At 38.9% G+C, this 13509-nt stretch overlaps 2 protein-coding genes and 1 long non-coding RNA gene across 4 annotated transcripts in view; 2 read left to right on the forward strand and 1 right to left on the reverse strand.

The window, feature by feature from the left end:
* The window catches only part of LOC103513492, a 32820-nt gene that overhangs the window by 4274 nt on the left and 15037 nt on the right, over positions 1-13509 (forward strand). The gene's annotated exons all lie outside the window — the stretch shown is intronic.
* LOC113469105 lies at positions 1670-5366 on the forward strand. Its single transcript, XR_003392632.1, has 2 exons — positions 1670-1935; positions 5295-5366. It is a non-coding gene; the product is annotated as an uncharacterized LOC113469105 (long non-coding RNA).
* Positions 8114-11459, reverse strand: LOC103513232 (distal membrane-arm assembly complex protein 2). 2 transcript variants are annotated; one of them, XM_008478049.3, is made up of 3 exons: positions 11209-11459; positions 8425-9486; positions 8114-8308 (listed from the first exon to the last, which is right to left on the reverse strand). In XM_008478049.3, exon 2 carries the CDS (start codon positions 9352-9354, stop codon positions 8452-8454), a length of 903 nt encoding a protein of 300 aa, XP_008476271.1. In that variant the 5' UTR covers positions 9355-9486; positions 11209-11459; the 3' UTR covers positions 8114-8308; positions 8425-8451. The 2 variants fall into 2 exon arrangements, 1 of the variants encoding a protein (XP_008476271.1); XR_003392631.1 differs by lacking the exons at positions 8114-8308; positions 8425-9486 and adding an exon at positions 9550-9619.

Consider the following 13509-nt stretch of genomic DNA (forward strand, 5'->3'; position numbering starts at 1 on the left):
AAAGTTGTAAAGAAGCTCTCTGAATTCATAGATATTGATTTCAAAGGAGAGTAATCCTGTGCTACCCGCAAAAGTTGTAAAGAAGCTCTCTGAATTACCACAAAGAATTAATGATTTGATATTTTCTTCCCACAGGAACGAAGGTTTCCCACTGGTGGTTCATTTCAACCTCAAGTTCTACCCTCGTCGTCATCCCCTGGATGTGACAGACTTGGAGGAAGTGCTCAAGAGTAATCGCACCATAGGTATATGAAGCATTAGCCTATTTTCCTTCCGCAATCACCCCTCTTCTTAGGGCCGATTCCCCTCTTTTGGTGTGATAGGGCCCGTACTAAACTAGAGGAAAAATAGGGGAAACGAGCTTCAGAAGAGAGAAAATTCCGAAAGGAAAATACAGCTACTCTTTAATAGCAGTTTAGTGCACGGTAGAACTTGCTCGGAAAAATGTCCCCTACCGACCTTCCGAAGGACAGATGGAGCCCAAATCTTGACAGCTCAGTGATAAATAATCTAATAATCTCTTGTTGATATTTATACTGTCTGAATAGAACTAAAGAGTCCCTTTACCCCACCAGTAAACTACTACTATTATTGTGTTCTGAAACAAAATTGAGGATAAAATTCCATACCTCGGGCAAGATTGAACCTACGTTCTCCTGATTACCAGGTGAGCGTTTGGACCACTGCACAAAAAAGACATCTAGTGGTTTTGGTAAACTAAAATGGCCCGACGGACTGCCTAGCGCTGAGATCGTTTATTAATGGTCTTTCATTTCCCCTCTCCCACAGTCTGGGCAAAGCCCAATGGACCGCCCGGTTCGGGAGTGTTCGTCTCAGCACATCATCACCATGGCAACAAGATCGACTTATTGAAGGCATGGTCAAATCGCCTGTCGAAGGATCTTCCATGGTATTGCTCAAACTGAACCGACCAATCAAATTCACGGATTTCATTCGGCCCATTTGTCTGACCCCACCCGGGACTAGGCTGCCCAATGTGTCGTATTTCATATGTCCCTGAAGTACATTCAGAAAGTTGGACTTTAATATGCTCAATAGATGAAACATTTTAGTACCTAGAAAGACTCTGAAATGGCACCCCTTCAGAGAGTTCAAGGCTGTTTTCCCAGGATAAATATCAGACCCTCATGAAGTAAACAATCGGTGGGTACATAAGTGGGTACATAGGTGCATTGGTTCTTACTTCCAATGCCAGAATGATGTGACTTTGAGGGTGTCTTACAGATATTTTTGACTTACCCATCTTGGAGTTGATGAACTTTTTGCAGTACTCTTCTTCTTCAATTTCAAATCTGAGTAGACAAAGTGATACCTCTCCAGACATTATCAGAGATAACAGTTTGCTATGATAATGACCATACTTTGAGGGAAGTGGATTGATAAGTGTGTGAAAACTAGAGTGACTGGAAAATTTTGAATTTTACTGATAAGAGCAGATAAAGATAAAAGATGTGTGATAAACTGATAAGGTGTTGGTGTTGTAGAAAATATTTTTATTAATAATTAAAAATAAATTTCAAATTAAATTACTTAATTTTTTTCCCTTCTTTTTGGATTTTCCTTTTTTTTACCTTTTTGTTTACATTTTGGAATCAGCTGTTGCCTTTTTACTTCCTCAATTTGGACGACGCGCATGCGCAAATGAACAACTGGAAGCGGGATTTTTCAAATTTCTGCTTTGCTTTCCTGACCTGATCTGATCCTGATCCTGACCTGAGGTTGGGTGGTAGTTTTTGCCTGAGGTGACTTTAAAATAATTTTCCAGGACATCTTCTGGTATCTAATGTACTAAATATAATTTATATATTTTATTCATCATTTCATAGACAAGAGCATTTTTGAAAGGCACCAAACAAAAGCACAGTTTCTGTCAAGTGAAACAAAAATTCATGCCATTCTCCTGAAACATCAAAGGTAAGTTGGAATGATACATTACATAATTATGTAGGTAGCCCTGAATCTAGGGTCCATGTCTACACACAAAAAGCCCTCCAAATGAAGTGAAGCCCAAATTCCAAATGAAGTGAAGCCCAATACAAGCCAATTCAAAACTCATCGTGTGGAGCAAAACACATTGTGTTTAGACACAGTATTCTCAGACTCATTGAACTTCCGATACATCCAAAGTCCAATCTACAAATCCATGGAATGGACTTTCTGTGTGTAGCAAATCCCAAGCCCAAAAGAATGAATGAACACATAATAAAAATATGCCATATAATGCAAGTATGCTAAAAAATGATGTAGGTATGCAAAATTAACAAGGGAAAAAATCCACGTCAATTTGGAATCTTTTTATGGAGTTCTTCTCATATTATGTGTTGACACCATAAAGATATGCAGGTGTGCTTACTGAAACTTGGCCTGGTGCACTGCCTTGCACTCAGATTAATTGACTCAAATCCCTTTGGATTTGAGGACAATAGATGGATGGTCCAAAGGGACCATTGCATATAAGGGTTAATTGCCTTTACCTATACATATTGAGTTGGAGAGTGAGCTCATTTTTTTAGGGTCTGACTCATTGTCTGAGAAGTTCACTGAAAAGAGAAGTTGTTTCTTATTATAGATAACTCTTTTTTCTTTCTGTTTTTAACTTCTTTAACACTGACTCTCAGGTCTACTTTCCTTTGAAGCATGATAAACCCTTTGTAACCTCTAGCTAACCGGGCGGGTTGTATAAGGCGTTGATCGACATTTATGACAAGCATTTATGCTGAATTACACATCTACATATGTACTACTTACTTGGAATTGATGGGATCGTCTTGTAGTCGATCTAGAATGTAGTTCAAATCCAGCACCTCAGTATAGTAGTCTAACCCGAACAGAAGTCGGTTCTTGTGTTTCAATGCCAGATCCATTTTAGACAGCACATTTACATGGGGGAGTTCTAGATGAAGCATGGTTGTTAAGGATAGGAGGAGGGTGGAAATGTATTTGCCTGTGGAGCAAACACAAATGGTTAGCTCAGTAGTAACGCGCTCGCTTGCCATGCAGAAGGTCCTGGTTCGATTCGCACCGTCGCGTAGGTCGACAAAAAAGTAAATAATATTTCCGATTGTAAATAGGTACTATTTGAAAGGTTACTTTCTCGTGTTGACCCAGCACCTAAATGGGAAGTATTGTGTCTCTTGCCCATCTGATGAGGGACAATATGAGCGACACAGACCACATGGGTCTTGTGCAGCAGTTTTTTATTTCTACTGATTGTTACGAAGTAAAAATTCATCTTTTTACAAACCTAAAAAGAAGAAGAAGAAGAAGAAGAAGAAAAAAAAAAAAAAAAAAAAAAAAAAAAAAAAAAAAAAAAACAAGTAAATCATTACCTGGATCACTACAGTAATGGGAATCAATTAAATTGACACAACATAATCTCAGATCCAGCTTATTCTGAATTACGGATAGCACATTCTTCATGGACGAATGATGAGTGTAAAGCTCTACCTGTAACACAGAAATGCCAGGAAAAAACTCAAAACTCTTCTTCCTAGCCTTTTCCTATTTACAAAAATCTTTGCTTAATTTCGTGTTAATACAGGCCGGGCGTCGCTTCGAACTCTTGACGTTCGCGCGCCTCCCAGCACGCTTGATGAACTGGTTAAAGAATACGTTCCATTTGTTTTTATTTAATTTATTTGTTAGTTTTTATTCATTATTTAGGTATTTATTCGTTCTTTTATACTTGTAGGAGTTGTAGGTGTTCTTCTGTTTTATTACATGACATGAAATACTATTCAATTCTTTTAGTTTTACACAATTTAGGAACATAAAAATTATTCAAGTACGAGTAGGTGGCGTACTTTTATTATTCAAGTACGAGTAGGTGGCGTACTTTTTATTTATGTTCATTTTGGTAATGGGATATCTATTGTGAAGTTAGCATGATCTTTTGCTCATTTGCTCTCCTAGGACCCTTTTGTATCTTGTAGTGTGAAATTAAATAAATAAAGAAGATGACCATTTTTTAAAACTACTTGTAGGTAACAGCAGTTAACTATATTCGTATTTTCCTCAAAATATTTTCTGCAACATCCTTTTCGAATATTAGCACAGTTTTCTGAAACCCCTCTACTATTCATGATAATACACGTCCGCCTTCTCGCGGTAGAAATTCAGCTTGTCTAGTAACCACTTGACATTTGTCTCCAAATATTCCACAGCGTACATCAGTCCTCCATTAGGACCTAGGGACATGTGCTCTATTCTACTAATATTTACCTGTCCAGGGCAATCAAACAGGAAATAATACACGTCCGCCTTCTCGCGGTAGAAATTCAGCTTGTCTAGCAGCCACTTGACATTTGTCTCCAAATATTCCACAGCGTACATCAGTCCTCCATTAGGACCTAGGGACATGTGTTCCATGACACTAATATTTACCTGTCCAGGGCAATCAAACAGGAAATAATACACGTCCGCCTTCTCGCGGTAGAAATTCAGCTTGTCTAGCAGCCACTTGACATTTGTCTCCAAATATTCCACAGCGTACATCAGTCCTCCATTAGGACCTAGGGACATGTGCTCTATTCTACTAATATTTACCTGTCCAGGGCAATCAAACAGGAAATAATACACGTCCGCCTTCTCGCGGTAGAAATTCAGCTTGTCTAGCAGCCACTTGACATTTGTCTCCAAATATTCCACAGCGTACATCAGTCCTCCATTAGGACCTAGGGACATGTGCTCTATTCTACTACGGGAAATCGCCTGCTGAGCTTCACGTTGGAAGAACTTTACGTTCCAAACTACATATGTTACAGCCTTCAACACTTTCAATGCCTCCTGATCCTGTTGCTGTGAATACGAGAGAATTCCAAGTTGGACAACGAGTACTTTCCAGACATTACTTGGGAGCAGACAAATGGAAAACAGGAACGATCACGGAGAGATTGGGACGTATTCATTATTTAGTCAAACTGGATAATGGACCAGTTGTGAAGCGACACGTCAATCAGCTGAAATACACTGAGTACAAACAGAAACAAGATGAGGAAGGCAGGGAAAACTATCTATTGAGATGTTGCCTTAGCAACCAGACTACAGGGTGGACTGGTGATGGTAAATACTGGGTGGATACACAACATTACCTTTGAACCTCGATTTTTCTTTTCAATTTTAACTTTAACTCTGAGCTACTGGGGAGTGGGGAGTAACTTCTACTATGGTTGAGTCCACTACGCACGACACGATTTTTTTTCGAACGACAAGTGAGAACCGCCCGAGGAAAAGGGGGAAACCGAAAATCCTTTACAGCTGATGTTCTTTTTCAGATCGATCTCACCGGATAATTAGGGTGCCAAACATGAAAATTCAATTCGGACAGCTAATTATCGGCCCGCCAGGCAGTGGCAAAACTACCTACTGTAAAAATATGTTCAAGTTTCTGAAGGACTTGGGTCGAAAAGTCGTCATTGTTAATTTGGGTAAGTTAGTAAACAACACACAATTTAGCTTCTAGACCAGACGAGGAGGATTCAGCTCAAAGTTTATTGAGCTCGAAATGAAATTGTTCAAGAGAGAGAAAAAAAAATCCTATCCTATCCTACCAACATATTGGTGGTTCAGTAAATCCGCAACCCAGGGTTCGATTCCCGCGCTGGGCGAACTTTATCATAGACAGATACCTAAGATTTGTTCTCGGAACGGTTGGCTTTCTCCTATCGTGTCCTCTCTTCAATTTTGGGGGAGATAAGACCTCCGTTATTAAAGTTCCCTCTATCACAGGTCTAAAAAAAAAAAAAAAAAAAAAATTTTATAGGTATATAGTTATGGGTAGGTATAGGAAGTTAGGATCTGACTCATTGACCGAGTGGTTCTTTTTTATAACTCACTCACTCCTTACTCCTTACACATCTACATATGTACTACTTACTTGGAATTGATGGGATCGTCTTGTAGTCGATCTAGAATGTAGTTCAAATCCAGCACCTCAGTATAGTAGTCTAACCCGAACAGAAGTCGGTTCTTGTGTTTCAATGCCAGATCCATTTTAGACAGCACATTCACATGGGGGAGTTCTAAATGAAGCATGGTTGTTAAGGATAGGAGGAGGGTGGAAATGTATTTGCCTGTGGAGCAAACACAAATGTTTAGCTCAGTAGTAACGTGCTCGCTTGCCATGCAGAAGGTCCTGGTTCGATTCGCACTGTCGCGTCGGTCGACAAAAAAGTAAATAATATTTCCGATTGTAAATAGTTACTATTTGAAAGGTTACTTTCTCGTGTTGACCCAGCACCTAATTGGGAAGTATTGTGTCTCTTGCCAATCTGATGAGGGACAATGTGAGCGACACAGACCACATGAGTCTTGTGTAGCAGTTTTTTATTGCTACTGATTGTTACGAAGTAAAAATTCATCCTAAAAAACCTAAACCTAAAAAGAAGAAGAAGAAAAAAAAAAAAAAAAAAAAAAAAAAAAAAAAAAAAAACAAGTAAATCATTACCTGGATCACTACAGTAATGGGAATCAATTAAATTGACACAACATAATCTCAGATCCAGCTTATTCTGAATTATGGATAGTACATTCTTCATGGACGAATGATGAGTGTAAAGCTCTACCTGTAAACAGAAGAAATTCAGCTTGTCTAGCAACCACTTGACATTTGTCTCCAAATATTCCACAGCGTACATCAGTCCTCCATTAGGACCTAGGGACATGTGCTCTATTCTATATTTACCTGTCCAGGACAATCAAACAGGAAATAATACACGTCCGCCTTCTCCCGGTAGAAATTCAGCTTGTCTAGCAACCACTTGACATTTGTCTCCAAATATTCCACAGCGTACATCAGTCCTCCATTAGGACCTAGGGACATGTTGAACGTTTGTACCGTTCTCTCAGCTTGTCCATTCGATGCAGGATGATAAGGTGCTGATGTACGATGTGCTATTCCCAACACTTTACAGAACTGCTCAAACTCTTCTGACTTGAATATAGAAGCATTATCGGTAACCAAAATGTTAGGAATTCCATTTCCAGCAAACATCCTTCGTAGCGCTGATATTGTACTTGAAGAAGTAGGTGCTTTATGGAACACTTCGACTTCAACCCATTTGGTCAACGCGTCCACTACAATGAACAATTGTTTTCCTTCAATAGGTCCAGCGAAGTCTGCATGTATTCTTTGCCAAATTTCGTTTGGTTTCTCCCACGGGTGCAGAGGTACTTTCTTCGCAACATGTGTAATTTGTACACAAGCAGGACAGGATCGAACTAAGGACTCGATATCTTTATCAATGTTCTTCCAATATACTGTAGAACGAGCCAATGCCTTCATCTTGACAATACCGCAGTGTGTTTGATGAAGTTCTTGTAACACGTATTGTTGTATTGACTCGGGAATTACAACTCGCTGTCCTCGCATTATCACGCCGTTGTGCAGCGAAAACTCTGTAGAAGTACATTTTCCTGATTGGAGTTCAGTTTTCAGTTTGTTTAGTTCGCTGTCTCTTGTAGTTTCACGCACAATATCTTCCGATGTGATAGCTGTAGGTTGTGCTGTACTGAGTAGATTAACTGCACTTTCATGAATGATAAATGATTCATCCACCACGTCTGTGTGTAACAGCTTCAATGGCGCACGGGAGAAATAATCAGCAACTTGGTTCTGAGATCCAGCTCTGTACTGAATATTGTAGTCGAACTGACGTAAGAATAGAGCGTAGCGGGTTAATCTCAGGGCTGTAATAGACGGCAGGGAAAACTATCTATTGAGATGTTGCCTTAGCAACCAGACTACAGGGTGGACTGGTGATGGTAAATACTGGGTGGATACACAACAGGTAAATAATGATTTCATTTATTTATTATTCTTGTTTATAAATCGTAATGAGACTATAAATAATAATGGTTAAAATTTGGACCATTTGCAATACTATCTCATTACCTTGTGTATTATGTATAGATAGTACCACAATAGAAAGTAAAAATGTGAACTACATATTGTCAATCAAATGTACAAGACCTTGGTTGGACTGCGAGAGTAAAGAGACGTTTGCAATACTTTCTCATTACCTTGTATAGTATGTATAGTACCACAATAGAAAGTAAAAATGTGAACTACATATTGTCAATCAAATGTACAAGACCTTGGTTGGACTGCGAGAGTAAAGAGACGTTAGATACAGTTCTATGCTGGCAGTGTAATTCAACAACCTGTGGGGAAATCGAACCACCAACCCTTTGTCACCGGTAATGCGCTAATTCTTGAAACATCTGCGCTTTCTCAAATGTACCAAAGAGCAAGGAAGATCTGTACCAAGTACAAGACTTCTCCCAGAATCTTACATTAAACAATTGTCTGCTCAAATTAGACTGAACTAGGTGCTATTGACTCTTGTGTAGACAGTACCAAAGAGCAAGGAAGATCTGTAGCAAGTACAAGACTTCTCCCAGAATCTTACATTAAACAATTGTCTGCTCAAATTAGACTGAACTAGGTGCTATTGACTCTTGTGTAGACGGATCTATATCAATACTGAGACCAGGATTATACTCAAGCAAATTGAGTACAGCTAACTTCATCTCATTACTGGGTGTTGTCTTATCATTCTTAAGCAACAATGTCTGCAGACGATCCAACTTGTGAAGAATTGCAATCCCTCGGTGCGAAATCAGCGGACAGTTCTTCAAATTCAAATATTCCAATGAGGGAAAGTTGCTCAAATAGTCCAAGTACCAATCGTCTACCAGGGGATTATTCTCCAAACTTAAAAATGTCATTCGTTTGAGCGGCTCCAAGTTCTTGAGTCCCTCATAGTACACGTTTACGTTTCCCAGGTCAATGGCCTCGATCTGGTACCCCTCCTTGTAAAACCCTGGAAGACCTTCTACATCTGTGTATTTCTTCTCGGTTGTCCATCGGAGCCACTTGTCCATGCCGTAGAACTTGACAGCACCTCGTCTGAACAGAACGAAGTGGGCTGCTCCGATATCGTGCCCCAACTTCTCAACACGCAATTCATTATAACTTTGACTCTTGATTTCCATTTTCCGCTTCGTGTTGGCGAGGTAAACACTGATGTTGTCCAGCGTGAAAGGTGTGTCGAAAACGTTCATGGGACGAATCGCACTTATCATTTGTTGATATCTGGATTTTCCTTCTTTTGCTTGCATTCTTGTGTAAGCTTCATTGTATTCGCGGGATCGACGGAAATCCTCAATAAGCTTTTTCTGCTTTTCATTCACAGGGTCTATATCAAGCTTTGATGAAAAAGCTCTAGCCAAATCAGTCAAACATGTACTTCTATTGAAAATTCCATTTGAAAGCTGATATGTCTTCTTTGCATGTTTACAGACACGTGGTGCATTTTTACACCTTGTCCACATGTTGAATCAATGGACTATCCTTGACAAGCTAACAAGTAGGTACTTACAGTACTTTTAGACAAGTTTCATTTTGAATTGATTTCATCTATTTATTTACTTTTAATGCCAATTTTAATGATTTGTTTTAAATGTCTGCAACACAAGAAAGAAAAAGATGCAAGCTAACAAGTAGGTACTTACAGTACTTTTAGACAAGTTTCCTTTTGAATTGATTTCATCTATTTATTTACTTTTAATGCCAATTTTAATGATTTGTTTTAAATGTCTGCAACACAAGAAAGAAAAAGATTTTGACTATAAATAAAAAATCTGCAAGAGGGAGTCTGTTTGTAATCTGTAGGGAGTTTTTGAAGGACACCAATGGAGATTCTTTAAGCAGGATACAAAATCTATCATAAACATAGGCTGGGTATTTACCTCTACATGGCCCTTCCTCTTTTGATAATAATCTACTTTCCTTATCCTCAAATGCACTAAGTATAGTTTTTTCATCCCCTGTAAAATTTACATACGTCATTATGTGACATGCACGGTGTTATGTATGTCCAGATTGTCCAGGCTATAGTGGGTACCTACTGCATATGAAGGACACAACTACACAGAAATGTAAAAAAAGTAGGTACCTACTTAATATTAATTTTGCTACTGGGGAATCAAATCCAACCATCCATATTACAAGTCCAACATTTTATCTCTGAGCTACAGGGGCTTGTTTGTTTGAAGGAAGCAATTATTCACATTCAAAGTTTTTGCTATGGAAGGATATGTCAGCCTTAAACTATGATAATTGAAAATAGAAGGAAAAAATTTGAAAAGAAGAAGAAGAAGAAGAAGAAGAAGAAGAAAAAAATAATTGAAAAAAAGAAGTACCTATTGTGTCTCTTCTCGCCCATCTGATGAGAGGCATACTACGGGATGGGCAGGCTACGACACAGGCCACATGCATCTAATGTAGCAGTTGTTTCATTGCTACAAAATAAAAACGGTGGTGGAACACTCATCTTACACAAATTTAAAAAAAAAAAAAAAAAAAAAAAAAAAAACTCAAAATCACTTCCAAAGGCCAACTACACTCGAGTCTTTACCAAGCCAAAGATGTGGGACTTATCAAGCCCCTAGCCTGGAGTCAATTATTTTTCAACATAAAGGCAATTAACCCTTATATGCAATGGTCCCTTTGGACCATCCATCTATTGTCCTCAAATCCAAAGGGATTTGAGTCAATTAATCTAAGTGCAAGGCACTGCACCAGGCCAAGTTTCAATAAGCACACCTGCATATCTTTATGGTGTTGACGTTGACACATAATATGAGAACTCCATAAAATGATTCCAAATTGATGTGGATTTTTCCCCTTATTAATTTTGCATACCTACATCATATTTTAGCATACTTGCATTATATGGCATATTTTTATTATGTCTTGTGTTCATTCATGCTTTTGGGCTTGGGATTTGCTACACACAGAAAGTCCATTCCATGGATTTGTAGATTGGACTTTGGATGTATCAGAAGTTGAATGAGTCTGACCCCCGTATGTATGAAATCTAAAGATAAACTTAAGTTTAACTTAAGACAAACAATGTTGCCAATTTCATGTCATTTCTTGAGATAACTGGCTAGATTTCATGAAATTTGGCAAGATTTTCATTTCAAGTTAAACTTAAGTTTATCTTTAGATTTTATACATACGGGGGTAAGAATACTGTGTCTACACACAATGTGTTTTGCTCCACACGATGAGTTTTGAATTGGCTTGTATTGGGCTTCACTTCATTTGGAATGAGGGCTTTTTGTGTGTAGACATGGACCCTAGATTCAGGGCTACCTATGTAATGTATCATTCCAACTTACCTTTGATGTTTCAGGAGAATGGCATGAATTTTTGTTTCACTTGACAGAAACTGTGCTTTTGTTTGGTGCCTTTCAAAACTGCTCTTGTCTATGAAATGATGAATAAAATATATAAATTATATTTAGTACATTAGATACCAGAAGATGTCCTGGAAAATTATTTTAAAGTCACCTCAGGCATTTCAGGCAAAAACTACCACCCAACCTCAGGTCAGGATCAGATCAGGTCAGGAAAGCAAAGCAGAAATTTGAAAAATCCCGCTGTCCAGTTGTTCATTTGCGCATGCGCGTCGTCCAAATTGAGGAAGTAAAAAGACAACAGCTGATTCCAAAATGTAAACAAAAAGGTAAAAAAAAAGGAAAATCCAAAAAGAAGGGAAAAAAATTAAGTAATTTCATTTGAAATTTATTTTTAATTATTATTAAAAATATTTTCTACAACACCAACACCTTATCATGATCATTTATCACACATCTTTTATCTTTATCTGCTCTTATCAGTAAAATTCAAAATTTTCCAGTCACTCTAGTTTTCACACACTTATCAATCCTGATTTCGGGACTGTTTTCTCGGCTAGAGAAATCAGTCCTTTTCCCGACAAGTCTAAACATAGCCTGACTAAAATAAAAAACATGCCTTAATTTGTAAAAATTTGAACTTTCCCTGACCAACCTTCCGCTGGGTTTTCAAACTTCAAAAAGCTGTTGTCCGTTTACGAAACGCAGCAATTACGTCCACCGTTTTAAACTCATTGATTACAGATAGACCTAGCTGGAGACCATCACACCACCAGCTAAGTAACTTGACCAGCGGAGATAGCACTTTGAATGCACCGGTTCCCAATGGATCATTGAGATAGAGGAAACTGTAACTGCTAAGGTCTTAGCGTACCAAAAGCGAAGAGAGAAGGAGGACAGGATAAAAGAAAGCCCGTCCGAGCTGAGATAGAGGGAACTGTAACTGCTAAGGTCTTATCGTACCAAAAGCGAAGAGAGAAGGAGGACAGGATAAAAGAAAGCCCGTCCGAGAACGAACTTTATCTGTTTGGGATAGCCAGCCTAGTTAGCTTGGTAGTGCGTCTGCCTTGTAAGCGCTAGGCCGCGGGTTCGATTCCCGCCCGGGGCGAATTTCAACCTGATGGGATAATGTTCGTTCTCGGAACGGCTGGCTTTCTCCTATCCTGTCTTCCTTCTCTCTTCGATTTCGGGAAATTTCAACCTGATGGGATAATGTTCGTTCTCGGAACGGCTGGCTTTCTCCTATCCTGTCTTCCTTCTCTCTTCGATTTCGGGATCTTGTAAGCGCTAGGCCGCGGGTTCGATTCCCGCCCGAGGCGAATTTCAACCTGATGGGATAATGTTCGTTCTCGGAATGGCTGGCTTTCTCCTATCCTGTCTTCCTTCTCTCTTCGATTTCGGGACGTCTAGCAGTCACAGTTCCCTCTGTCAAACCTCTTTAAAAAAAAACTTGATATTTGCATTCGCTTAAAAAAGTACAGTTAAAGTTACAGTTCCCTCTGTCAAACCTCTTAAAAAACTGTTTGGGATAAAATCCGGGAATCGAACCCGCGGCCTAGCGCTTACAAATTCCAATCCTTAATTTCATATCAACACCATTCTCCCAAATGTAAGTAAGTAATTGGCTTGATTTCCTTGCTCTTTTTCTTCTTCCTGTGGATCTTGTGGTGCTCTTGATACCAGTTTGAGTTCCTGACACAGATTTGACTGATGTAGTGATGTTTGATGAGAAGAAACATTGAAACACTTCTTGAGGATTCTTGAAATAGGAGCCAGACCGGAAACATGCTGAATTCAATTACACGAAGAAGAAGACCAAGAAGAAGAAGAAGAAGAAGCTGAAGAAGAAGGAGAAGAACAAGAACAACGAGAAGAAGAAGAACAAGAAGAAGAAGAAGAACAAAGAGAAGCAGAAAAACAACAAGAGAAGGAGGAAGAAGAAGAACGAAAACAAGAATTAAAAGGAGGAGGAGAAATGAGAAGAAACATTGAAACACTTCTTGAGGATTCTTGAAATAGGAGCCAGACCGGAAACATGCTGAATTCAATTACACGAAGAAGAAGACCAAGAAGAAGAAGAAGAAGAAGAAGCTGAAGGAGGAGAAGAACAAGAACAACGAGAAGAAGAAGAACAAAGAGAAGCAGAAAAACAACAAGAGAAGGAGGAAGAAGAAGAACGAAAACAAGAATTAAAAGGAGGAGGAGAAAAAAGAAAGAACGAGAAGAAAAAGACCAAGAATAAGTAGAAGACAAAGGAGGAGCAAAAGAAGAAGAGTACCAACA

Source organism: Diaphorina citri, unplaced genomic scaffold, assembly GCF_000475195.1.
Source record: "Diaphorina citri unplaced genomic scaffold, Diaci psyllid genome assembly version 1.1 scaffold40, whole genome shotgun sequence".
NCBI lineage: Eukaryota > Metazoa > Arthropoda > Insecta > Hemiptera > Psyllidae > Diaphorina > Diaphorina citri.

What these genes read in the sequence shown, in the direction of transcription:
- LOC103513232 (XM_008478049.3), bottom strand. Translation starts at nt 9,354, where the DNA reads ATGTGGACAAGGTGTAAAAATGCACCACGTGTCTGTAAACATGCAAAG.